The 24,562-nt window shown below is 44.8% G+C and overlaps 1 protein-coding gene across 2 annotated transcripts in view; it reads right to left on the reverse strand.

The window, feature by feature from the left end:
- The window catches only part of NIBAN1 (niban apoptosis regulator 1), a 55,851-nt gene extending 34,540 nt beyond the window's left edge, over nucleotides 1-21,311 (reverse strand). For both annotated transcript variants that reach the window (XM_085586597.1, XM_077785504.2), the window contains exon 1: nucleotides 21,176-21,311. In XM_085586597.1, the coding sequence (XP_085442723.1) occupies nucleotides 21,176-21,230 (55 nt within the window). In that variant the 5' untranslated portion in view covers nucleotides 21,231-21,311. The remainder of the gene's footprint in view (nucleotides 1-21,175) is intronic.
- Nucleotides 21,312-24,562: the final 3,251 nt, after the last annotated feature.

Raw genomic sequence — 24,562 nt, forward strand, 5'->3', positions numbered from 1 at the left:
GTGGGATTTACAAGTGATTCCCTCTTTCCTTCAGTCTTCTTCCTTGTGCAGTACTTACAATACCACCCACAAAGTGTTTAAGTTCAAGTGCTCCCAGACTTTATCTAGGAAGGCAATGTAAACTACTCTTGATGTTGAAAGCAGGACTCATTTTGATCTTTATTTGTAGAAATAGTATTTCAATTATCTGTGTCATGACTTAATACCTGTTATGACAAAAAGGGATGTCAGACACAAATCCCAGGTTCTGATTTGGGTGGATCACCTCTCACAGGTTTGTTTGCATTCAGCCAAATCCAGCAGCTCTAGCTGGTGGAGCCACCCCTCTTTCCCACACAGGAACATGTGGTTTGCACCTGGTAAAATACTGAAACAAGTTATTTATCCCAGCCTTGGTTTATATGAATGGAGACTGCTCTCAATAAAACCTTACAATTCTGTGACTCCAGTGGTGTGCACACACCCTCAAATCACCTGTTTGCCATGCTGGCAAAATGCCTGTTAGTCACCCAAAACTCAGTGCAGAAGAGTGGGCAACACCCATCACACCTCAGATCAGCCTCTCCTCTAGTCTCAGCATATAGCACTCCTCAGGTGCTTAGTCCATCCTCTCCATAGGAAAAAACTACCGCTGTCTTGTGAAAAAAATCAGATTTTTTTTGCAAGTTTGGCAGCTGAGACTGGGGGTGTGATATTTGTGCTCCATCAAAAGCAAAGCTTTTGTTTCACAGCAAGCTAAACAAGCACGTTTGTAAGTTCATCCAGACAAGATCCCTGGGAAAAGAGATGCCAAAAGTAACAGGTTCCATTCCCAACCTCGCAGATCATCCTTTCTACAATTTTACTCCTATACTTTATTCTTCCTCAAGTGCTCTGCTACACAAGGCTGAATTTTGTACTGAGATGGACAATTATCCCACAGATTTCCAAAGGTTTACATACTTATGCTGTTCCCAGGCAGCTTTGGGAACATCTCACATTCAGAGGGAGCAGATTGAGCTCAGTGAGACCTCATGCACTCTATAAAAATGTTTGTTTTGTGAAAAGTAGCTTGTGATCTAACTAATGGAGCGTGATGGTTTAACTTAATTGTGAATGCTGTCTGATTGTGAAAAATCAAGAACAAGCAGCAGAGCACAGATCCTGCACAAACACAGAGTGGCTCTTGGGTCAAACCCAGAGACTCATTCCTGCAGCTGGCTCTCCCTTCCCCTGCTCCCACTGCCCAATCCTTATTTATGGGAGAAGGAAGATTTCACAAATTGCCTTTGCACTTCTGTCAGGCTAAAAAATCCTAATAATCATGAATTACATAAAGGCCAGTGCTTGTGGTTGCTCAAGCTGAAACAAGCCAAGGGTTTGATTAACACTGTGTCAGACAAGCTTATCTTAAAGGCTGCTAAAATCTACCCTTTCTGGGTAATGGGGCTAGAAGCAGCAATCTCTGTCTAGAAACAATTACTCATGGTCAGATTCAACTAGAATAAGGTCTGACAAGACTTTATTTATAAGCTTCTTTCACAGCACCAGAAGGACTTGGGATTTAATAACCAAATGAACCCAATCTAAATCCTGGAGAGGGTCACATGAAACTAATCTATGATCTGTGATAAATAAATTTGGTGAAGGTCACTGGTTTTCAAGTTTTGGGGTATTTTTCAACTCCCTGAGCCACTCCTGGGGACACAGACATCAGACATGTCTTGAGCAGCTTTCTCCAATCCACATCTCAGCACCATGTTACACATCAGTGGAGGTCACACAAAAATGTTTCTTGGGAACATTTAAACAGCATTCCAAAAATGTAAGCCAATGCTGCATCACCCTTTAAATCAGGATGATGTATTCCCCCTTCCCTCCCTTTCAGGTGACAATTACCTCACTGCCCAACCATCCACAAAACAAAATGACAAAAAGACACAGAGACATAGATAACAAAAAATAACCACCTTCATGACATTAGCTGAACCTTTTTTTTTAATATATATATTGATATTTATACAGGCACACACACCTTCAAAAGATTATTTCCATGCAGTGCCTGGCATATGCTCATACAAATCTAAGAGATATTTTTGCTAATTTCTTCTTTCTTAATTACTTTGCCAAATTATACCACAGTACATGGCTCTATCATAAAATTACTCCAGGGAGTACATGACATTGGCCAAAGCTGTGAGTACACATCTTTCCACGAGGAGCTTCATTTACACTGAGGTTTCCTTACCTTAGTAATGAATTCCCTTTATTCTCTCACTATTCCAACTGCTGTCACCATCAGCCCAGATGGACTCTTCAATATACCCTATTTCCCACAGAATAATCACTTTTTAAGCACTGCAGCAGAAGGCCATTATTCCATGGCAGGATTTTATTCCATTTCTCTTCAACAAACACACAAACTGCACAAAACAGAGTAACAAAATGAAAATAATGGTAACATTGGAGCCTCTTTTCTTAAAATTTTCCTCATCAGTTCTAAGGCATTTGCTTCACTTTTGGCTCCTGTATACACTGAAAATGACTAAATACCATGATTTGCAAAGAATTTTCAGCTAAGCCTATGCACAAGAAGGCTAAAACCAAGACTAATCTCTAAACAGAGGTCTCAAAGCAAGGACATTTACTTTAATGACCTTCTAACACAACCACACTGCTTGATTTTATCAGGAAATAATTCCAACCTCAGAGCCCCTTCTTGCCATTCTGAACCCCACAACAACACCAGGGTGAACACACAGATTTTAACCCAAACAAGCACCATTCAGATCTTTGAAGCCCAAGGTCATACTCATGTCACAGTTTTGCCAATTGGGACCATTTTCCAGTTTCACCTGGTTTGCTTTGCTTGTGCCAACACCGCCTCGCCTTGGTCCTATGTAGGGCAGCGACTGTGAAAAGGCATTCTGAGGGGGACAAAGAGCCAACTTTTTGTGAAAATCAATAAAAAATCAATAATTTTATTCCTCTTTCCCCTCTTTTAAAAAGGACAAAAATTTATACATATATATATATATGTGTGTGTGTATATAAGATAAAGCTTCTAATAAAACTTTACAGTATAGGAAGAGGAGTATGCAAAATGCAATTCACATTCCAAAGAATTTTTTTTTTTACCTGACTTCCCACTTGACATTCAGCTTGAACAACAAAAATGGAAACATTTTTCCTTTGCAGTACATATTTAGTCATTTGTTCAGGCTTTCACTAATTTCAGATTATAATACTGGAATATGACGGCAGGAAAATGTAACTTGTCAGAGCAAAACAATTGGGCAGAGGATGGGAGAACTAACTTAGAAGTTTGAGTGAAGCTTATAAAATCTCTTTATTGTGTCATATTTTGTTGTTACAAAGCTTATAAAAATTCTTTGATCTGTTATATATTTTGTTGTCACACAGCAGGGTGATACAATAGGATCATTTTCTGACATCACATGGATTTTGCTGGCCATGCAGATGCTACAGCAGGAATTGTCGAGGCTGACACAACCTATAAGACAAAACTGTTCCACAGCATTACACTATGGTCAATCCTTCAAAGCCTTAGCTAAGACAAACTAGACAAACCCTCCTTGCTGGTAGTCTGCTCTCATGTTCAGAAAAATAACATAATAGCTCTAAAAGTGTTTGCTAAATCTTTAGAATTAACTTGATTTTAAAAAGATCACATTCATTCCTTTGCAAGGAATACTGTCAGGCATTAAAAAAGGGTCTATACTCATGCAACTGGAGGTCTCCCCTTTCACAAACAAATTCTTCTCTATCTCTCCATGGATGGTAATGTCCCTCAGGAAATCCACACTGTTCACTTTTCACTCTGCAGAGAGACAGGAGGAATCATTGATGCCTCACCCTGTGGGAAAGGTTTCTTCACAAGACTGCTAAAAAGCATCAATTAAGGTAGAATTTAGAAGACAAGAGTATAATTATTATATGAAGCTGCTCACCCAACCCTGTGTAAGAAAGTTTTTTCTGTGCTTATTACAGATGGGGAAGGGAAACTACAGCTCTGTGATGCAACAGATCAGCTTTATAATTCAAATTAGTGCAGAGACACTGGGAAGTGGCACCAGAACATCAGCCCCTGATCCAGGCTCCTTCAAGAAAGGGTGGCACAAAGGGAACAAGATGCACTGAGGCTGCTGGTAAGAGAGACCTTGACCACATCTCCTCTCACTCCTCAATCTTGGTCTGGTTCTCTCTCTCACACTTTACTCTGACACTCCCATAGCAGCTGCTGCTGCCCCAAAGTCCCACTTCAGGATAGGTCACAGCCTTTTGTTCTCTTCCAGCTGTGAAATGGGTGCAAAAGGAATAAAATTGGCCTCTTCCCTTGTGAAACCAATGAAACCATTCCAAAAGCCCCTACTAAATCTGGTCCAGGGACAATTCAAGGGAAGAAGCAGAGAAAATGAGGCAAATGAAAACAAAATGAATGGGAAAGGACAAAGAGAAGATGGGAGATGGCTCTCTGGCTGCCTGGGGCTTCTCAACATGGGAGACCTGGCAGTAGCCTCCTTTTCCCTCTTTCCTCCCATTCCAAGCTGAACAAGGCCATAATCAAGATCTCAGTATTTCCAAAGCACTGTAAAAGAATAAAACAAACTGATCAAAACATTTTGGGGTTTTTCTTTGGCAAAGCTAAAATGACCCATTAAACTTCATTAATCATTCCTTACTTAATAGAGGTCATGCCTTTGATTCCTCCGAAATTAAAGCTGGGATCTTACTAATAAAAATACACCTTCTGCTACCAAATCGAGAATAATTCCCAAAATTTTATCCTGAAAAGAGGTCAAGTAAAAATGTAAACAACCCCTAACTTTCTGCAGCTGCAGCAGTATCAAAGATGAAGGATTACATTTACATTCCCCAGGTTTGCTGTTCCTACAACCCACCAGTGCCAGCAACCCACATCACCAGAGGCAGAAACACTCCCAGGTGACAGGGGCATAGCTTAGGGGAATTTAAGGAAAAAGGGAAACCAAAGAACTGAGATCAGAAAGGATTTGATGTAAATGCCACAGAGGACACACACAAAGGAACACTCCTCTCTCAGTCTCTAAAAGTGGGGGTTTAAGGCCTCTTTGTTCCAGCACACAGAAGTATTTATTTTCTTTTTCAGGCTATTTTTAACCATCACTCAGAGGAAGGCCAGAGCCCAACAGAGTGTCTGACTGCAGCTCCCAGACAGGCACAGCCACAGTGTCACTTGCTGTGACAGGAAGGTGGTGACACAGCTCTGTAGGTCCCAGTTGCCTTGTTTCCTCCCTGGGGCTGGTTTCATCAAAGCCCACTTTTATTCAGTGAAATCAGCTCAGAGGGGTTCCATCCAGCCACCTGCCCTGCCAAGTGCTGTGCATTATTCTTCTTCCTCCTAGACCACTTTCAGATCCTCAAACAGTCATAAAAGCATCCCAGGGAGGACAATAATCCCCACTGGTGTTTGTTTGCTCCATTTTTAAGAGGACTTCCCAGGAAGAAGCTCCACTCAGCTATTGTCCCTCTCACTAAGCCTGTGCTTGAGGCTCCTTGGCTGCTCTGCTCTTCCGCCCCAATGTTTCAATGCTCCTTCCTTCTTGGAAAAAAAAAAAGGGAGATAAGTTGCCTCATTTCCTCTCCATTTATCTTTCACAAGTTTAAAAGGGCTTGTGACAACATGACTTGAAAGGAAAAAACCAAATCCAAACCACCTTCTCCCTGTGCTGTGTTTGTACAGTGGGACCACGTGAGGTCTGGCCTCAGAAAGGCAGCTGGGCAGGTTATTATTAAAAAAAGGAAATTTGTTCCTGAGAATTTATTGGGAAATGGGTTGGTCAGAGCTCCCTTGCTGGTTCACAGTGACCCTGTGCCTCTGGAGGCCTTCGTGGCCCTCCATGTACAGAAACACCAAACTCACCTGCCTGTACACCAGGACCTGGGGCAACACTTAACCAACCAGAAGATGTTCAAGGCTTGGGTTTATACCCATTGTGACAATGCTTCAGCGAGTGCAAAAGTAATAGAATTGGCAAATTTAACAGTTTGCTTCCATCTCTCACACCTTTGTATGACTGGTTATGCAGCTCCAGTTTTGTAAGTCTCAGCTCTTCCATCAAAGGTCTCCATGAAGTTCTCCCCGTCAACCCAATCTGAGCTCCTGCCACTGTGGATGCTAATACATTCTCTCTTTCTGAAGAAGAGTATGTTTCACTTGACTGTATCAAAACTCTAATTCTTCATCTTTCTATGTTTTGCAAAATGCTTTATTTACAGCACCAAGAAAAAAGCAGCCCTAAGAATGCAATATGCAAGAGCTGTGTGACAAGGGTTTTATTTAGCAAATTTATGTCTATCAGATCACATTTTCACTTTGTGAATGCAGAAGTAATCACTAGTAATGTGACTTTGAACATATTTAGCCCCTGTCTAACAATGCTCATTCTGAGTCTCATCCAAACCTGAATTCCTCCAAAGGCTGCCTGCATTTCCTCACTAGAGCTACATTTCAAGCCATGTTTGCATTCTTTAAGGGTGCCTTAAAGGCAGCCTGTGGCTTTCTGAGAAACAAATGCAGGGAAAACCACATAAACCCATTTTCTGTCTTCATTTGAGTTGATGGACTTCACCAGGCTGATAGGATGAAAGATGAGCCCTGAATTTCTATGAAATATTTTCTCACCTAACAGCATCCAGTGGCTGCAAAACACCCTGAAGAGCTCCTGAATCCACAACAACCTTTCAGAGGTTTTGCCTCCCCATATTACTACTCCCACAGACCTTTACTATACAATCAATCATCCCTGCCAACGAGGTGCTGCTCATGCAGCAGCAGAACTTTTTGCTACCCTGGACATTGTTTCTCTGCTATTTGCCCTTTCAAGCATCTCTGAGCCAACCGTTTCACCACAGCTTTTGCATAAACCCAGCAGCTTCACACAAACAGGCAGGCTCTTGATCAAGGAAAAAGCAGAGCAGTGAAAAGTGTCCTAGAACAAGAACAAGAATTCTGGAAAAGTGTATTCACAAAACCCACCAATATGATTCATCAGGTTTTTCCAGTGAAAAAATACAGACAGTGTTGAAAAAATGGATCTCATGGTCTCTGCTCTACTCTGAACTTTACTAGCAAAAGTGCATCAACCCTTCATAAACAAATCAGTCAGGCTGAACCTTTGGCTCCAAAGGTTTGGGCTTAAATGGAGTCAGGACTTTTTCTTCACCAGTCTGAGAAATGCTGAGGTCAGGACACAAAACACAGATTTAACACCTGGTTTCCAATTCTGCTTGCAGGCAGGTCCCTCTGCGGGGCATGTGCCTTAGCCAAGAGCCACAAATCCATAGTTCAGGAGATGACAGTCATCTTACAACCCCTTCTGAACAAGAAATGAGGTCAGGTCCTTCTGCTGTAATTACTTCCCCTTTAGAAGCACCCCTGGCACTAAGAAGATATACACACTGAAAATTCAAAGGCATCTTTTCAAAGTTACTTTTGCTGCCACTGGTGTGAGGCAACTCCTCCTGCTTCCAGAACAGCTGGTACCAACCACCAGTTGCCAGGTGGGTGCTCAGCACCTCTGAAGCCAAGCTGAAGCTCTAAATGCCAGCTGGCATTCTAGAATTTCAATTTTTGTTGGGGTGTATTAAAAATATCTGCTTAGTGTGCTTAAGAAGAACCTGCTGAGAGAAACACGAAAGCATCAGGTCTTATCTCATTCAAGAATGACTAGTATAGAGCAACACCAGAGGAGATCATGCAGCCTTGGTTCCTGATTTGAGCAGACACCCTGACATGCTTTTTAAACTCCTAATCTCTGAGGGCTCCTCTGATTTGTAAAATAGCATATCTTGAAATTGAAATAAAACACAGAAATGTAGTCAAGACACACACAATTCAGAAGTAAAACTTTCCTGAGCCAGCAAACATGACTTGTTTTTTTAAAAAAGGTATTCAAATAAAAATAGAAACCTCTTAAGTGCATTAGATCCACTTTTTTTGCAAATCTGCTCTGGCAAACTCATTTTTTAAACATACATTCTTCTTTGCTTGTCTAGTGTATATAAATTGCATATATTCTGATTAACATTATTCAGCCCAGAATAATTACACATCAGAGAGATGCCTAATAAGCTCATCTTTAAACTCTGCAGAACTAAAAAAAGATCCCAAGCATACTTTATGAATATAGGGTGGCATCAGCTGACAAATATATGGCACAATCCATTTTATTGTGGTTGCAAACAAGAACCACATGAATGAATGTTATGGGCTTGTCTTTGCATTATTCAGGATGATAGAACTTCTGAAGGAAAGCAAGAGTGTGTTCTGGAATTGTGAGACTGTGAAGATAAAAGAGAATCAGTCACACACAATATGGTAAAGAAAATACACAAAATAAGGAAAACTGCATTTTACCAGCAGCGGGCACTTCACTGGAAGATTCCATAAGGTTTTCTGAATCAAAGAAGTAGCAATGAATCAAAACACTTGGATTTACAACTAGAATTGACAAAGAAATATTTTCAGTTAGTATGACCATATTGTTTTAGACTTACTTCAGACAAAAGCTATTTTAACAGGAAAACCTGTCTTAGCCAACAGCTGGAAAGCTCATAGCCTTATTCTGGAAGGAAGGGGGACTGTTGCTTTTTACAGATGTCTCCATTCTCATCATCCAAACAGAGTTAAATCTCTGAAGAGAGAGATGGGCCCCATCTGAAATGCAGCTCTCACATCCTCCCAGGGCCGTGCACACTCACAGCCCTGGCACTGATTCAGCCAAGGCAACCAAACACAATGGCCACAGAAACTCAGCACTGGCAGCATCCTCAGAGCCAGCCCCAGTTCTGGGGTAGCCCCTCATCTCATCCTACAGCAGCACTCCAGACACTCAGCTGTCAGAGAGGCTGGGTTTTATTCAAAAGCAGCTCTTTTGCAGATGGTAACAATCAAACCCAGCCAGTGCTTCCCTCCACTGCTCAGCCCCAACACCCTGTGAGATCCAGGTTTAGGAGCAGCCCCCAAGGCAAGCGTGAATTTGGTTTATGGTCACAAAAGTAACACCTGCCAATGCCAAATGCTACAGAAAGAGCAACTTTTCAGTTGACCACACTTCCTGCTGCCTGAATATTTAAGGCACGCAAAGAAAAAAATGTGTAGCAAGGGATGAGTAACTAACAAACCACAGCTCTTGCTCAAAACTACCACGTAGTATTTTACACTCTTAGCAACACATTGGTGTGGGACGTTTGTTTATACTGGTAACTCCTCTGTCTCCCAGTGTAGTATCAGCTTTAGTCACCCCCATTCTGGCGTGGGATGTGCTGAGCTGCTTCGTGTTTTTTCCAGATGTAAGGGGAGATGGTGCTCATTTCAGATGGGGCCTTCCTCCTTCATTCATCAGAACTCAGATTCTTCCTTGAACAAACCCAGTGCTGCCTCAGTTTTTGATGTCACCACTACGTGGTGGTGGGAGCACCATGAACACACCAAGCCCAGGCTCCAAAGTCTTCCCCAGAAACTTCTTTTGTTGCAGCTCTCGGGTGTGTGTCACACGAAATACAGCCTCAGTTTTGTTCTGGGCACTCTTCCTCCCCACTGCTTCCCTTGGGTTTGTAGGACATCATGGAAACACAGAATACTAGAATCATTCAGGTTGGAAAACCCTCCCAGACCATTGAGTCCAACCTGTGCCCAATGCCCACCATGTCACCAGCTCAGAGCACTGAGACATGTCCAGACAGAGGGAGCACAAGGAGCAGTAAAGTTACTTTCCTTTACAAGCACACCTAAAACCAGCATCTTCTACCTTATATGTACCTATTGTATTCATTGCAGAGCTCTGAAAGTTTGTGGCACTGTGAGCTGGAAATAGCAGGACCTTGATTTATATTTAAAAGCAGGTAACCACCACCCCAGAGAAGCAGATCTAAGTCTACTGCAGAATGTAAAGCTGGACAAAACACATGGCACTTACAGGAGAAGCTCACACAAGGCTCCTGCCACCTTCTTTTCCTGATTTAGACAAGTGCTGAGTGCCTGAGCACAGCAAGAATCTGGTTGGAAACTTGGGGAGAGCATCAAAATCGTCAGTTCCCAAAAAAATTAGTCACCAGGTTTTTCAAGCCCCAAATTAACAGCCATAGCCCCTCGTGCATGAAATCAAACAGCAGCAAGATCAGCCAAGCAATATCTGCACAGCACTTTGTAGCTTGGCAGGTGTACAGGAAATCCCAGAAGGAAAGAAAAAAACCCAAGCAATGAATCTGGGACTTCCTACTGAATGAAGCAGTAGAAAAACACACCAAAGATAAGTCTATGCACCCTGGTCTCCTTCAAGCATCAGCAATGAGTTCAGGGCTTCAGATCCATGGGGCTTTTCCACTCCCACTTAAGCCTGTAAGGTACAAAGCTGTGTTTGCTTTGCCCATGGCTGTCAGGAGCTGCTGGTAGCTGTGGGTTTTGCAGTTTTTCTAGCCTGCACCGAGGGCAAACGTGGAAACAGCAGGAGAACATGGGCAGGGGCTGGAAGCCTCCTCTCCCACTCCCTCCAGTTTTCCTTTTTCTACCTCTATGCCCCCAAACACTTCCCTTGCCTGCAGGCCATACCTGACCTGCTCAAAAGAACATCCAAAGAGAGGAGATCATGTTTTCTTTAGTTTAAGTCACAAAAAAAACCCCAAAAATAATTTAAAAAAACCAAACAAAAAAAAAAAAAAAAAAAGCAAAACACCAACCCCCCCCTAATAAGCCAAACAATAAACAAAACAAACAAACAAACAAAAAACTCCATCCATTTAAGCTGCAGTTTTCTCAAAATGGCAATTTGGGGCAGATGCTCAGCATGGAAACTTCAATCTGGACAGCTGAAAGCTGGCAAAGCCTCATCTGCAACTGCAAACACTGGAAAGTGTCTGGCAGACTAAATTACAGAGATATTACTTTACAGAATATCCTTTAAAAAGCCTTTTTGTCCTTTCTTTTGCATAGACCCCGCCATTAAATCTTTGCCTGGGGATGATGAAAACTTGCCTTTCCTTTAATATGACCACTGCAATATTGGAATATGAAGTGAAAATACATAAAGATCCTCTGTATCGTGCTCAGTAAAAGCAAGCTGGTCTTTAGACAATGTTCACCCAAGGTATTTAACATCCCAAATGCTGCTCCAAGCCTGGTGTCTCCAGTTACCAACATCACAACAATGCTCTGCAGAGAATTACAGCACAAACAGCAACTGTGGTTTCATGCAGAGAAAGGCAAGTACCACGTAAAGCTTTAGAAATGCCTTCCTGAGACAGGAGATGAGAGGGGCTGAGCGAGATGGATACTGAGTGGGATGGAGCTGGCATGTTCTCTAAATCTGAAGCAGCAACACCCGAGTACCTCTGAAAAGAGCAAGGAAAAGCTCCTTGGCAGACAGCAAATTTTCAGATACAGCACATGAGGGTAATTTTTCTAGCTGAGGTGGCAAGCAGAACGAACCAAAAATCAGTAGTAAATGGGCTGTCCCAGGGAAAGGAGCAGGGACCTGGCATCATGGCCAGAGGTGGCCTCTGAGCCCTGCAAAACCTGCAGCTCCCTTCACACAGAATGTGAACCTCCAGGGAAACCTCAGATGGTTTTATAAACATACAGAAGCTGCAGGTATTTCTTTCTAAGGTTGGATGTGAAAGCATTTAGGGACAGGCTGAAAGAGCTAGGATTGTTCAGCCTGGAGAAGACAAGGCTTCAGGGAGACCTTGCTGAAGCCTTACAGAACTTTAAGGGGGGCTTATGAAAAATGAAGGACAGGGTAGATAGTGACAGAACAAGGAGGAGTTATTTTAAACTGCCAGAGGTCCAGGGTTAGATGGGATGTTTGGGAAAAATTCTTCCCTGTGACGGTGGTGAGGCCCTGCCACAGGTTGTCCAGAGAAGCTGTGGCTGCCCCATCCTTGGAAGTGTCCCAGGCCAGGCTGGATGGGGCTTGGAGCAACCTGGGCTAGTGGGAGGTGTCCTGTCCGTGGCATGGGGTGACCCTGGGCTTTAAATTCCCTTCCCACCCCAGCCATTCCATGATTCTGTGAGTCCTGGGTGCTTAAGGTACAGCTGGTCCCCAGCACATGTGCCAGTCATGGACTCTGCCTGCTGGGATCCACCAGGAGGGTGCAGCTGGAGCTGCTGCAGGGGCTATCCCTGCTCCAAGGGCTGGCACAGGCTGCTTTTCCTGATCCTGCCACAGCCTGGTCCTGTGTCTTCAGCTCCCTGGATCTCTGCTTCAGCTCTGCCTGCTCACACCGTACAGATCCAGGAACAAGCAGTACCTCATGATGTCTGTGCCACACTCCTTGTGAGGACAACACACCCCCACACAACATCCCACACGGAACTGAGGTGTAAATGACCTTTTCTGCAGGTTACCTGCTGCAATGCAGGACAGCCACACCCAAAACATGCCCTGACCCTCGAAGCACAACACGGAATGAACCTGGAAAAACACCAGCATTTTGGGGAGCTATGGAGACTGTCCTAGAGCATTGCCAAAGATCTCCTTACAAGCCCTCTGTGGTTTGAAAAGGTGTCAGTGGTGCTGAGGTGCTGGGGAGAGCCCACAGCCTGCCAGGCACTGCCGTGGGAGGCTTTTCTCAGCAGGCACCACTAACAGGAGGATGCTCCACACTCACTCCTCCAGCAGTGACTGTAAAAAACCCAACCTGGAGATCAGCTGACACATTCGCTTTGCAAAAAAGCTCCAAAGCAGAATTCCTCCTGGAGGACAGATCACAGCTTGCTCCTGGGAAGGTACAGAAAGTGTGCAGCAAGCCAAAACCCTGCTGCTCTTTTCCACCAAGGAGTGGGGCTGCTGCAGCCCGTGACAGCCCTGGGGCAGCTCGGCTTGAGGTGTCCTACAGCAGCACACGCTGCTCCCACCCAAGGGTGGCACAGCCCAGGTCCCTCTGAGCCCCTGGATGTGACCAGGCACCTGCAGCAGCACCCACCTCCCTCTGATGGCTGTAGGGGTGCCTGCCCTGATCACACCCCAAAAACCACCCGGGAGACACTGGGCTGGCAGGCTCCCAGCAAGGAGTGCACAAAAGCAATGATGGGCTCATCCCTGGCACTGCCCACTCCCCAGGAACCACAGCGTGCAGGGCATGGCACAGCTACAGGTTTAGAACCAGCCTCATCACAAACAGCACCCAAAGGTCACTTGAATCACTAGTTTTGGCTTAAAATATTTACTTAGAAAATAACTACTCTATTCCTGATCTCACTAGTTTCCTAAAAGAATTTCAACCATACAAAACCCATCTACATACTTTTGAAAAGTACACTGTTTTTAACCTCTTACTCATGGATTCAGAAAAGCCCAAGAGTCAGCCTCACTTGTTTTCTGCTTCCTGCACTGCAGCTAAGACAACTCCCTAGCTTTAAAAAACATGCAATAAAAAAGATGCATAACAATAAAAAACATGCATAATAACTTTGGTAGTACCACAATGACCTAAATATTTTGGCTTAAAGCTTCAGTACTAGCCAAAGTGTAACAGCAACTACTTGGTCAGACCTATTAACAAATATCACAGAAGCATGAAAATTAAAGGCTCATGAATTCAAGATATAATAATTAAATACTTAGAGAAACAAAGTCACTAAAATCTTATCCATACCAAAATAAGCTTCAGTGTAGAAAGGGCAGCAAGCTTTCTTTTATATATATATAAAATTACTCAAAAGACACAGGACAAAGAATTTAGGAGACCCAGGCAGAAAAACCCTTTCTTCACAGAAGTTTGAGTCATTTGCATAAGCTTTAATCTTGCTTTGATGTAATAGTTGGCTTTGTTTCATTACTGTCCTTTAACTGCAAAAGCAAATAAAATGCTTGCAAGTATGATCAAAAACTTGTAATTGTTCTCCAAGCGTGAAGAGAACAGCGTGGTTATTCCATGCAAAGGAAAAAGCTGCACTTTAAAAGCACATTCCTTATGAATATCATCCTTCCCCACCTAGACACTGGCTCTGCAGCTGCCACTGCCCAAAGGCACCACCAACAAAGCTGCTTTCATCATCTTGGAGCTTGCTTTTTCTCCCTTTCATATCAATAAAATGTCGATCAGATGCAAAGATAGTCTTACAATTTGTGGCTAAGCTGCACTAATTTTAGAACTTCCAGTATTCAAAATTCTGAAAAACATCAAGTACAAAGGCACAGCACACTTGAAGTGTGTCTCTCAGTTACAGATTTGGGGCCAGGATGAGCCTGTTTCTCTATTTTTCTATTGAGATATTCTTTCCACTGACCCCTGTGCCTAATTCAACATTATATGTAGTTTCTTCTACAGTGACAAGAAAAGCATGAAAAATACTACATGCCTTCCCCTACAACCCAGTGGTTTCCCTTCCCTTACACAAGCCAGAAAAAGGCCAGAGAAAACCACCTTTGGTTTTTCAGACCCAGTGATGCAGCACATCAACTTTAAGGGTAGTTCCTGTGTATGGGTTGCTTTGGTGTAGGGCCCTGAGATGATCCTGCTGAACAGGCACAGAGCCTAATGCAAGTTCTGGGACACAAATTGGGTAACTGGCATTTCTGGGCTTAGGAAAACCTCAAGCCATATACAGAAGGCAAATGGGGTGTGATCACAGTACCTCTACTGACAAACTAATGAAGGAAAACTGAAATATTTCACCTTCTGCTTTGATTAGGGAAATCTTGACCATGCCCATTGCAAGATAACATGGCTGAAAACTTCCAAAATCGCTTGTGGAGCTTTTGAGAGAAGTTAATAATATTTGAGCAATGGAAATGGAGAGAAGGTATATCCTCCCTTAGTATCCCAAAGCTGAATTTGAAAGTTACCAAGGACAGTAAATTCTACTCATGTGGGTGGCAAATACCCTTTTCATCAATCACATCCCTGGATGCCTTTGCTTGCATTCAGTTGAAAGGTAAGAAAAAGTACTTGGTCCCTTGAATTAAAGGCCATAAAACCCAGAGAAAAGCTTCCTCTCCTTTCCAGCACAGGCAGGCACCATTTATCAAAACTATGGAATGAAAATCTGCTACTGGTTCCAAAAGCAACAACCTCTCTGAGCACTAAAACTTCTCAGAAAACAAGTAAAGCCAAAAGGATTTTCCTTTAAAAATCTCATTTCTTACAGTCTTCAAGAACTTGGAAACTTTGCAAGGTGCATATAATAGAATCTTACATGCTTATTGAAATCTGAATTTCCTGTGTGCTTTACCTCACTTCTTCCTTCCATGGGTACTTATCCCTGTTTTCATTGGACTCGATGGTGCTATCGTGAATTCTGCATTTAATACATGCTCCTGAATGAAAATATTATTCTGCCTTTTCCTTAGATTTTGGTAGTTGCAGGCAAATCCAATCAGCTTTTACCATAAACCTCACCAGGTGAAAAGGAAAAGCAGTGTCTAAGAGCTACAAACTAGATGTTGTTAAGTCCAGAGAGACCCCACACTTGTAGAATTTGGTTGGAATGACCTTAAAACCCATCTCATTCCACTCCCTGCCAGGAACAGACACATCTTCCACTAGACCAGGAAGGTGCTCCAGGCCCTGTGCAACTTGGCTTGGACACTTCCAGGGATGGGGCACTCTGCTGTGTTTGATGTCACAGCCACGCTCACCTACAGAAAATGGAAAAGAGAATTTCTGGAACATGGAACAACCAACTTGGAACAGGCTGGAAGCAAAGGCAGGGAGTGCAGCAAGACTTGTACAGAACCCTGCTGGACTTGCAGTCACACACCAAATTAAAACCAGAAGGATAAGTGACAGTTTAAAGCAGAAAATTCAACATCCAGTCTGAGTGCCTGTCCAAAAAAAGGCCAGCTTTTCCACAATTAATTCCAAGTCATTCCTCTGTCCTGCAGCACTCCCCCTGCCAGCTCAGCACATGCTGGCTGGGACTTTCACTCCAGAGCTGTACCAGGCTCTTTGGGTCTGTCCCTGGAGTCGGGACTCATCTCCGTACCACTGCTGCAATTTACTCACCTGCTTTCCTGGAAAGATAACAACCCATTTCCTATCTTGTATTTCAAGTAAAGGGTAAAGCAGGCTCCTCTTCAGCCTCTAAATTGGGACAGAATAGGAGTCTCTGCCTTTCCAAATATGCTACATCTTGTAGGAACGCACCAACAGCGTGCGATCATTGTGCAGAATCCTGACTTAATTACCACCCCACTGAAATTCCTAAGTAAACAAATGGCTAGAAAGAAGTCTGTTACAGACATCAAGTAATAGCTTTCACTGTCACCTCAAAAGAACAACAAAGGTCTGCCTGGAAAAACTTCCTAAACAATGAGGAAATCCACAGAGTGCATCCTGGGTGCCACAGGGTCACAGCCACTGTGCCCTCTGCTGGGGTCCCACCTGCCTGGGGGAGGAAAGAGATGGAAAAGAAGGGAAGGAAGAAACTGCATTTAAACAAACAAATCCAAAGCAAATGACTACAAAGCCTCTGGAGAGATGTCTGTTTATAGAAATGGGTAGCCAGGATATGGTCAAGCATACCAAATATCTATCTTCAGAGAAGTTCCATTTTTCATATGCTGGATTGTTTTGAAGATGCACCTGTTGAAATTACTGGTGTTAGGTGCTTGAAATCTTTCCACTTCTGCAAATTGTAAAAAAAAGTAGTCTTGACACACAACTTGGGATAGAGCAGAGCTTGGCCATCTACTACTTCCGCTGCTGAGATTGCAGAAATGAAAAATCATCAAGACTTTAAGGGCATTTCCATCTTTGCCAGCTGTACAATCCTCATCCTCAATTGCTTCCTGTCTGCTAGCAAGGACACTAAGCAGCACTTTTCCACCAGCAATGATGATACCTCTGGCACAATCTCTCAGGGCTAAGCTGCTCTAGCAGGCACTTTCAACTGATTCCTGAATTTCATTATTGCACCCCGAGCCTGTAACTCCCCACCACCGCCCTGGACCGCTCCCTCTTGGGTGGAGCACTCCTCAAGCATCATTAGACAATTCACCCACCAAACAACTCCCATCGTAAGTTTATCCCATGCCTCAGCAAACTGAGAACATAATTTTTTTTAATAAACTCTTTTCACATGACCAAGTCCCAGTCTCCTAATTATTACTGCCATGTTTTAAACTCCATTTTACTCACATCCTGAATAATCCTCATGTAGTGCTACCAAAACACCACAAAGCAGGATTATCTCTGCCACAAGTCGTCTTTTTCAAGGCCCCAGTCCAAAACCTAGAGGAATTACTATAAAATTTTATTTTCATTTAGAAGAGCTTTAAATCATTTTACTGCTTACCATGTGTGTATATTTAAAATATCTTATGGATTTAAATAGGTGGAAAAATGTATTTCTCAATAAGTCTGGTTAGAAAAACAGGCTTGTGCTGCACAGCACAGAAATACACCTTTGAAACTGCTCAGGTTTCCAGGCTAGTAATTCTGCAGTGCAGGTGGTCTGGCTTTCTCCCACTTCCCTCTAAATATCCTCCACAGTCCTCCTCCCAGAGGACACAAACTGTCCCCACTGCTCATAGGAGTCCCTGCTGTCTCATTTTTCCATTATTTCACTATGACATTCATTTCCTTCAGGTAGGAGTAAGGAATATCAGGTCCTGATCTTTTATTCATGATTTCATCCCCCAACAGTGACCAATTTTCATTAATTGCTATTCAACAAAGACAAAAGATGTTGCAACGGCTTGCAAAATGTATCACGAGATCTAAACATATACAGAGATTTTCTGAGTGTAAAAATTGTTTTGCAAAGCATTTTCATCCCCAACTAAGTGTTTAGGCAGTTGATTCAAATTTCACAAGGAAGATCCCTGCCCTCGGCATTTCAAACACAGCCTCAATTTCCCTGCAAAGACCACCTGGAAAATCACACATTGGCATTGCCTGTTCTTTTCTTAGGCATTGTTTGAAGCAGGGGATGCACATTATCAGGTCAATAATTACAATTGCTGCCTTTCAGGTCATGATACCAGCCAAGTATTGCCCCATGTACAACCATACACAGCTCTGTGAGTTGGCTGGTTCAGTCCTACCCCATTTTCCCTAAGAGCATGGAAGCTGGAAGCAGTTTTAGGTGGAAATCCCAGGCTTTGCATTCAATAACTGAGATGCTGTGTGGGATGCCTTCTGGTTTTCTCTGGAATTCATTTCTCCAGCTGGTCTGACAAGGCTCACCCCCCTCCACCATGGGAAAGCACAGACAGCAGAGCAGCTCCCAGGCTCTACCTGGGGTGACCGTGCTGAGGGCAGGTTCTTGAGGGGTTACAGAGGCACCTGTCTGACTGGCTTTGTGTATTTCCAACATCATTTTACATCTCACATAATTCTTGTCTTCATTTGGTTCTCCTCTCATCCCACAAACTATGTGAGCAGACAGACTTTCAGAAGTCAGAAAACCTGTAGAACTGTACCTGTGTTGATGTAGAAGCTGTAACATGGACTTGTGGAATATCCAGAGTTGCAATAGACCCACAAGAATCACCAAGTCCAACTCCTGCCCTACACAGAACATCCACTGCCTCTAATGCTCATTTCCATTCATTACATTTAGCTTAAATGTTGTCTAGGTAAACTACAAGGCTTTACAATCCATTTAATTTCAGACAAATTAGATTTTCATTACAGCAACAAGAAATTAAATTACATCATCATGAAAACAACTGTGAACTACACCAAGCTCTCACTTGAATTAATACTCAGGATTTCCTGTCTTGAGGCTACTGGTATTTGGGCCAATATGAGGGAGCATCCCAAAATACACAAAGTTTGGAGAGTGTTGCTAGTTCCTTTGGCTTGCTGTCTCCCCATCTCCATCCCTCACCAGTGCTGTCCCATTCCAGCACCTATGGACTGACAATTCTGCTGACAAAAAGCAAGTCTTTCTTTTTTACTGAGGACACCCCTGCATCACCTGTGTAGGAAAAGAACCCCAAAAGCTGCCATCCCACTAGGAAAACCCACCTAAGCTTCACAAAACCAGCTAAAAACCATACTGCTTAATCAAGCTACAGACTCAGTGCTTGCACATGCTCCTTCCTGGAATGAGGGGAGCCCTCTAGAGAGCTCCTCTGCAAATAAATCACATCCAGGTGTGTAGGACAGACAGTAAGGCTGACTCTCACAGACTCCAGCCTAACATCAGCAGTAGGTTTGGGGAGCTGGCTCAACTGCACTCTGTTTGCATTTCAGATGCTCTTCACAATTCTTTTTCCTCCTCAGAAGAGCTAAGTCACAGGCAGCCTCTGTATAAAGTGCCTCATTAATTATTTTTTCCAACCAGGAGCTCTGAATGGGGGATCCTGATAGCACCAACAGCAGATGTGAGCCAGGGGATGAGCATAGGATTTTAATTCCTTCTTCCACAGTGACTTCCCTCTGGCTCTTACCTGTGCAAAGATGCAATGGGCAAATAAGAATTGTGTCTGGAGTGCTGCAGGGCTCTCAGCATGACCAAGGTACCCTCCCTGTGTGCTGCAGGCAAATTAAATGCTGAACTATGAAAATGCAATTTTGGCTGCAGCGTGGGGATGAATGTAAACAAAAATAGAAATCCATGGAGACTGCACCCTCATGGCTCTGATGGGACTTGAAACCACCCTCAATGGGGCAGGAAAACTTGACAGTACTGACAGGACTCTGTTGAAAACTTTCAGTGTGTGAGGCCAGTAGCTCTGCTGACTGCTTTTTGGGTAAAAGCCATTTGGTAACTAGACATCCTTCCCAATATGGGAATCACTTGAAAGACCCACTGTGATTTCAAAGAAGTTCTAACAGAGGAGTGGCTCAGTGTTTGAACTCCCTCTGCACCACAAAAACATCCCAAAGCAAAGAAATCCAAGGACAAGCTGGGTTGTGGGCATCACCCAGGAGTCCCCCTCCAGCCCAAATCCTCAGCACAGAGTTTGATCTCCAGGAGAGGGCTCCCGCAGACTCCACATGCATCATACACCAAGTGCTAAAACCGGGTTTCCTTTTCTCATGCAAACTTGTAAATCTTCAGCCTTAAAATTTGCTTTGCAAATACTCTACCTGCTGGCTGAGTGATAAGCAGCAAAGGTAAGAGTAAGCTGTGTTTCATACCGAACTACTCAAGTAACAAAAAAAAAAAAAAACAACAAAAAACCAACCCACCCTAAACCCCAGAATTACACTCTTTTCCTTCATAGTTTAATATCAATATACATAACTTAAAGCCTGGGTGGGTTTTTTTGGGGGGTGGGGTTTTTTGTTTTGTTTTTTGTTTGCTCTCTCTCCCTCCTTACATTTCAATGGGATAAAGAACTGCCCTTACACAGTCACACTGTGTAAAGTACCCACCTTTTTTACCTCGGTACCCACCCAGCAGCATCGCCACTGCCTCCAAGGGGCTTGGCGAAGCATCATCCCTTATGGTGCTGGCTGGGGTCACTCTGGCAGAGCCCGCTGCCTCGGGAGCCGCCGGGTCTGGAAACCCGGGATCCGTCCCACGGGCAGACTCAGCCGCAGCGCTCCACACTCTCTCAAGTTTCACCCTCTACTCATAACCGACTCCCGCAGTGGAAACTTCCAAAGCATCGCCCTTAAGCAAGTGCTCCCAACTCCATCGGACGCTGAGAATCAGCTCAACCCGCTCTGTCCCAGCGGCTGCCGAGCGCTGCCCGGGATGCGCGGGGCTCCCGGAGCGCTCCCGGCTCTCCCCAGCCCGGGATACCCGGAGCGCTCCCGGCTCTCCCCAGCTCCGGGTATCCCGGAGCGCTCCCGGCTCTCCCCAGCCCGGGATACCCGGAGCGCTCCCGGCTCTCCCCAGCCCGGGATACCCGGAGCGCTCCCGGCTCTCCCCAGCCCGGGATACCCGGAGCGCTCCCGGCTCTCCCCAGCCCGGGGCTCCCGGAGCGCTCCCGGCTTTCCCGAGCCCGGGATACCCGGAGCGCTCCCGGCTCTCCCCAGCCCGGGATACCCGGAGCGCTCCCGGCTCTCCCCAGCCCGGGATACCCGGAACGCTCCCGGCTTTCCCCAGCCCGGGATACCCGGAGCGCTCCCGGCTCTCCCCAGCCCGGGATACCCGGAGCGCTCCCGGCTCTCCCCAGCCCGGGGCTCCCGGAGCGCTCCCGGCTCTCCCCAGCCCGGGATACCCGGAGCGCTCCCGGCTCTCCCCAGCCCGGGATACCCGGAGCGCTGCCGGCGGTCCCCCAGCCCATACCTCGGATGTAGGCGCACTTGCTGTCGTCCAGCGGCGCGGAGGCAGAGGCGCCCATGGCTGGGTGCGGAGCTGCAGCAGCACCGCGGTCCCACCGAGCCCCGGCCGCCCCCGCCGCTTCCTCCGCAGGCGCCGCCCCCGGCCCGGCCCGGCCCCGCCCCGCCGGGCACGGCTGGGACCCGGCAGGGACCGGGCAGGGACCCGCGGCGCCCCTGGGCTGCAGGCACGCTTGTCCCCGGCTGCTCTTTGTAGCCCCACTCCGCTCTGCCCCGCTGTCACTCGTCACCGCAAAATCCACGTCCCCTCGCAGACACGGTTAGAGCCTCCGGGGTTTATCCAGAAGTCACGTTAAAAAGCGTGCCACAGTAAAAGCACGGTTAAACAGGACCAAAATACCTCTCCTGGAGATGTCCAGGAGGCAGCTGGGACTAGCGCTGGGTGATGGGTGCAGTGGTTTAGGGGTGACAGTGGCAGTGCTGAGGTGACGTTTGAACACCATGATTTTAGAGGTCTGTTCCAACCTTGATGATTCTGTGATAAAGGCCCTGGCACAGGATGCCCAGAGAAGCTGTGGCTGTCCCATGATCCCTAGAAGTGTCCAAGGCCAGGCTGGACAGGGCTTGGAGCAAGCTGGGACAGTGGAAGGTGTTCCTGCCCATGGCAGGGGGTGGAACGAGATGGTTTTAAGGTCCCTTCCAACCCAACCCATTCCATCCTTTGTGATTCTGTGATTTATGGCTCAGTCTTCAGGGGCATATTGTCCCACTCTTACCAGGAATATTCCAAATTTCTACTGTGTGTTTGATTCCACAATGAACAATAAACCTAAAAAAACAGGCACTAAAATACACATCACTTCAGTAAATATTTTCCAGTGATTGAAACAACTTCCTGAAACAGGCAAGTGCACCAGTCTGCAGATCCTCAGCACATCAATGTAAGTCAGTATGGAACAGATATCTGAATTCTCCTGCCCCTGAATAATAATTTCACATAATACCCAGATGTGATTTTCTAAAGTATTTCCTTATTTTTTGTTGTTTTTATAACATTAATCCAGCTGACTGGCCATGGGCAGGGTGCCATCCCTTATTGGGCCTCATATGTTTTGCATGGAGCTGATGAGTTGCAATGAATGTGGATTTTGCTGACACACTGGAGGCTCACAGTGACTGGAAGTTACTCATTTTACCATTAAATGCTTCTTATTCAGCTTGTACACATCTGCCACTCACTGTGAAATTGCTTGCACATATTTCAGCTTTGCTGACGTGGGCTGTGGGGTTGGTAGGTTTATCCTATGCCACTCAGCTGATCACAGAATGGTGAAACATTTTGGAATTGAACAAACCAACCATTTTGGGGTTTTTAAACCAACACTGAACTTGATCAGATTTGAAATATTGCAGATGATATGTGACATTGAGTTCAGTATTGTGCTAAGAAACCGCTTTCCTTTGAAAATTCATGTTCTCTGGGCACACACTGTTGTATCTAAATATGATGGAGCTTCACTACCTTGAGGAGAGCAGGCTCATCCAGAGCATCACTGAGCCAGTTTCTCACAAGTCTCTAGAGACCCCAGCTGAGCTAAAACATTAAATCAACAGCACTTCTAGAGGTCAGATGTGAACTAGGCTCTGTTTTAAATATATTTGAGAGCTCTCAGCAAGGTGGCTGCTGTAAGTTTTCTCACTGCATGTATGTGAGCTGTGTGAGCAGACACCAGTGAGGAAATACTGGTTACTGGTGTGCCTTTTGAAGGCATTAACTCAGAGGAGAATTCAGGCTCTGCTCAGTGAAGTGTATCTTTTATCAAGTGTAGTTGAGGAGCTTTTCATCACATGAAATGGGCAAGTCAGCTCCAGGAGTCTGGAGAGATAAACCTTGGAGAATTCATGAGCCATGAAGTGGATTGCAGTTCTGTCCCATCATTTAGCAGATAAAAATATGCCAAATCCCAGAAGCTTCATACCCCAGAACAGATGTCAGACCTGAATGGGAAACCTCCCTGTGTAATTACAGCTAGGGTAAAAACAAAATGAGAACTGAGGAGTTTGTGTAGTTACAACATTCTATACTGTGTTACTGCTCCCCAAGATCCCCAGGCATTTCATAAATGCTTGCTAATTAAGACTGTGATTTCCTTTTTAAGATAGGGAAATGCTGTGTTTTAATAGCAAAGCTTCTGTCTTTATCCTCTTAAAAAAACACCATGAGAAATGTGAGCCAAATCAGGAACAGAGATAAATTATCCTATTTATGTACTGCTTCAAACAAAAACCATCTTTAAGATAAGAAATTTGCCACATTAACTTTTAAGCTGATGTGACACACCTGCACTGCAGCTATTAATGATAAGGTAATACAATCAAAACAAGTATTTCCCCACTTTTTCTCCTATGAAATCTTGATCTTTAAGGGTTGTGTTTATCTTTACACACCCCAAAATTCCTTCTCTAAACACCTGTTTTGTATGATATCCTAGATGTTGTACTATATCCTAAAGGGCAAAATGAAAGTGAATTCCTGAGTGAAGAGGATCAGGAGAAGCCCTCCCTTCCAAACAAAGGGATGAAGATCTAGCTCTGTAGCCTCTGTGGCTTCACTTGTGGCACAGTGACATGGAGGGTGGTGGTTTCTTACATCACCACAGTCCAGGTTTCCTCATGCTCTGGACCCATGGAAGCTCTGGTACCCAAAAAGTGCAGTGCACTGTTACTGCCAAATTCTGCTTTGGGAGGGAGGGAGTGGGGGAGGGAAAGAAGGAAGGGAAGAGGGAGGGAGAAGGAGGCTATCTCCACAATCTCATCTATTTGATCTCCCACTGTAATGGAACCCTGATGTGCCCCAGACACGACGAGATCCATTCCCAGCACCGTGTGCTCCATGGAATGAACTTCCAGGGGCTGTTAGTCAAACACACAGACCTCAACACAACCACAGGGCTGACAACCTGCAGAGGTGTCATCAGAGGCACTGATACAAGCTTGGCCACCTTGCTGGCTGCTTCTCCTTGTGTGGTGGTAACGGGGACATGCCAAGGAACCAGCTGGTTTGCCAAGCTGCACAAGAGCACTTGGCTGTGCCCTTGGCTCCAGAGAGAGCACAGGTTCACCCTGTGTGTGCTCCCCAACAGCCCTCTCGTTGCCTCAGAGACATGGTTTGTTATCAAACAGAAGCACTGAAGTGAAAGGTGTGTGAAATCCATTGGGAGAGATGATTCATTATCCAAAAGTACCTTCTAGGATTTTTCCAAGGGAAAGGAGCCATTTTAAGGCCACTGGCTTTGTAGGCAGGATAACAATGTGCTGTTGACACAGCCAGCTCCAAATATAATGAAACTGTAATGAATAAATAATAATTATCTATTGCTAGAGGAAACTCTTA

The sequence above is a fragment of the Lonchura striata genome, chromosome 8 (genome assembly GCF_050655825.1).
Source record: "Lonchura striata isolate lonStrDom1 chromosome 8, ASM5065582v1, whole genome shotgun sequence".
Lineage (NCBI taxonomy): Eukaryota > Metazoa > Chordata > Aves > Passeriformes > Estrildidae > Lonchura > Lonchura striata.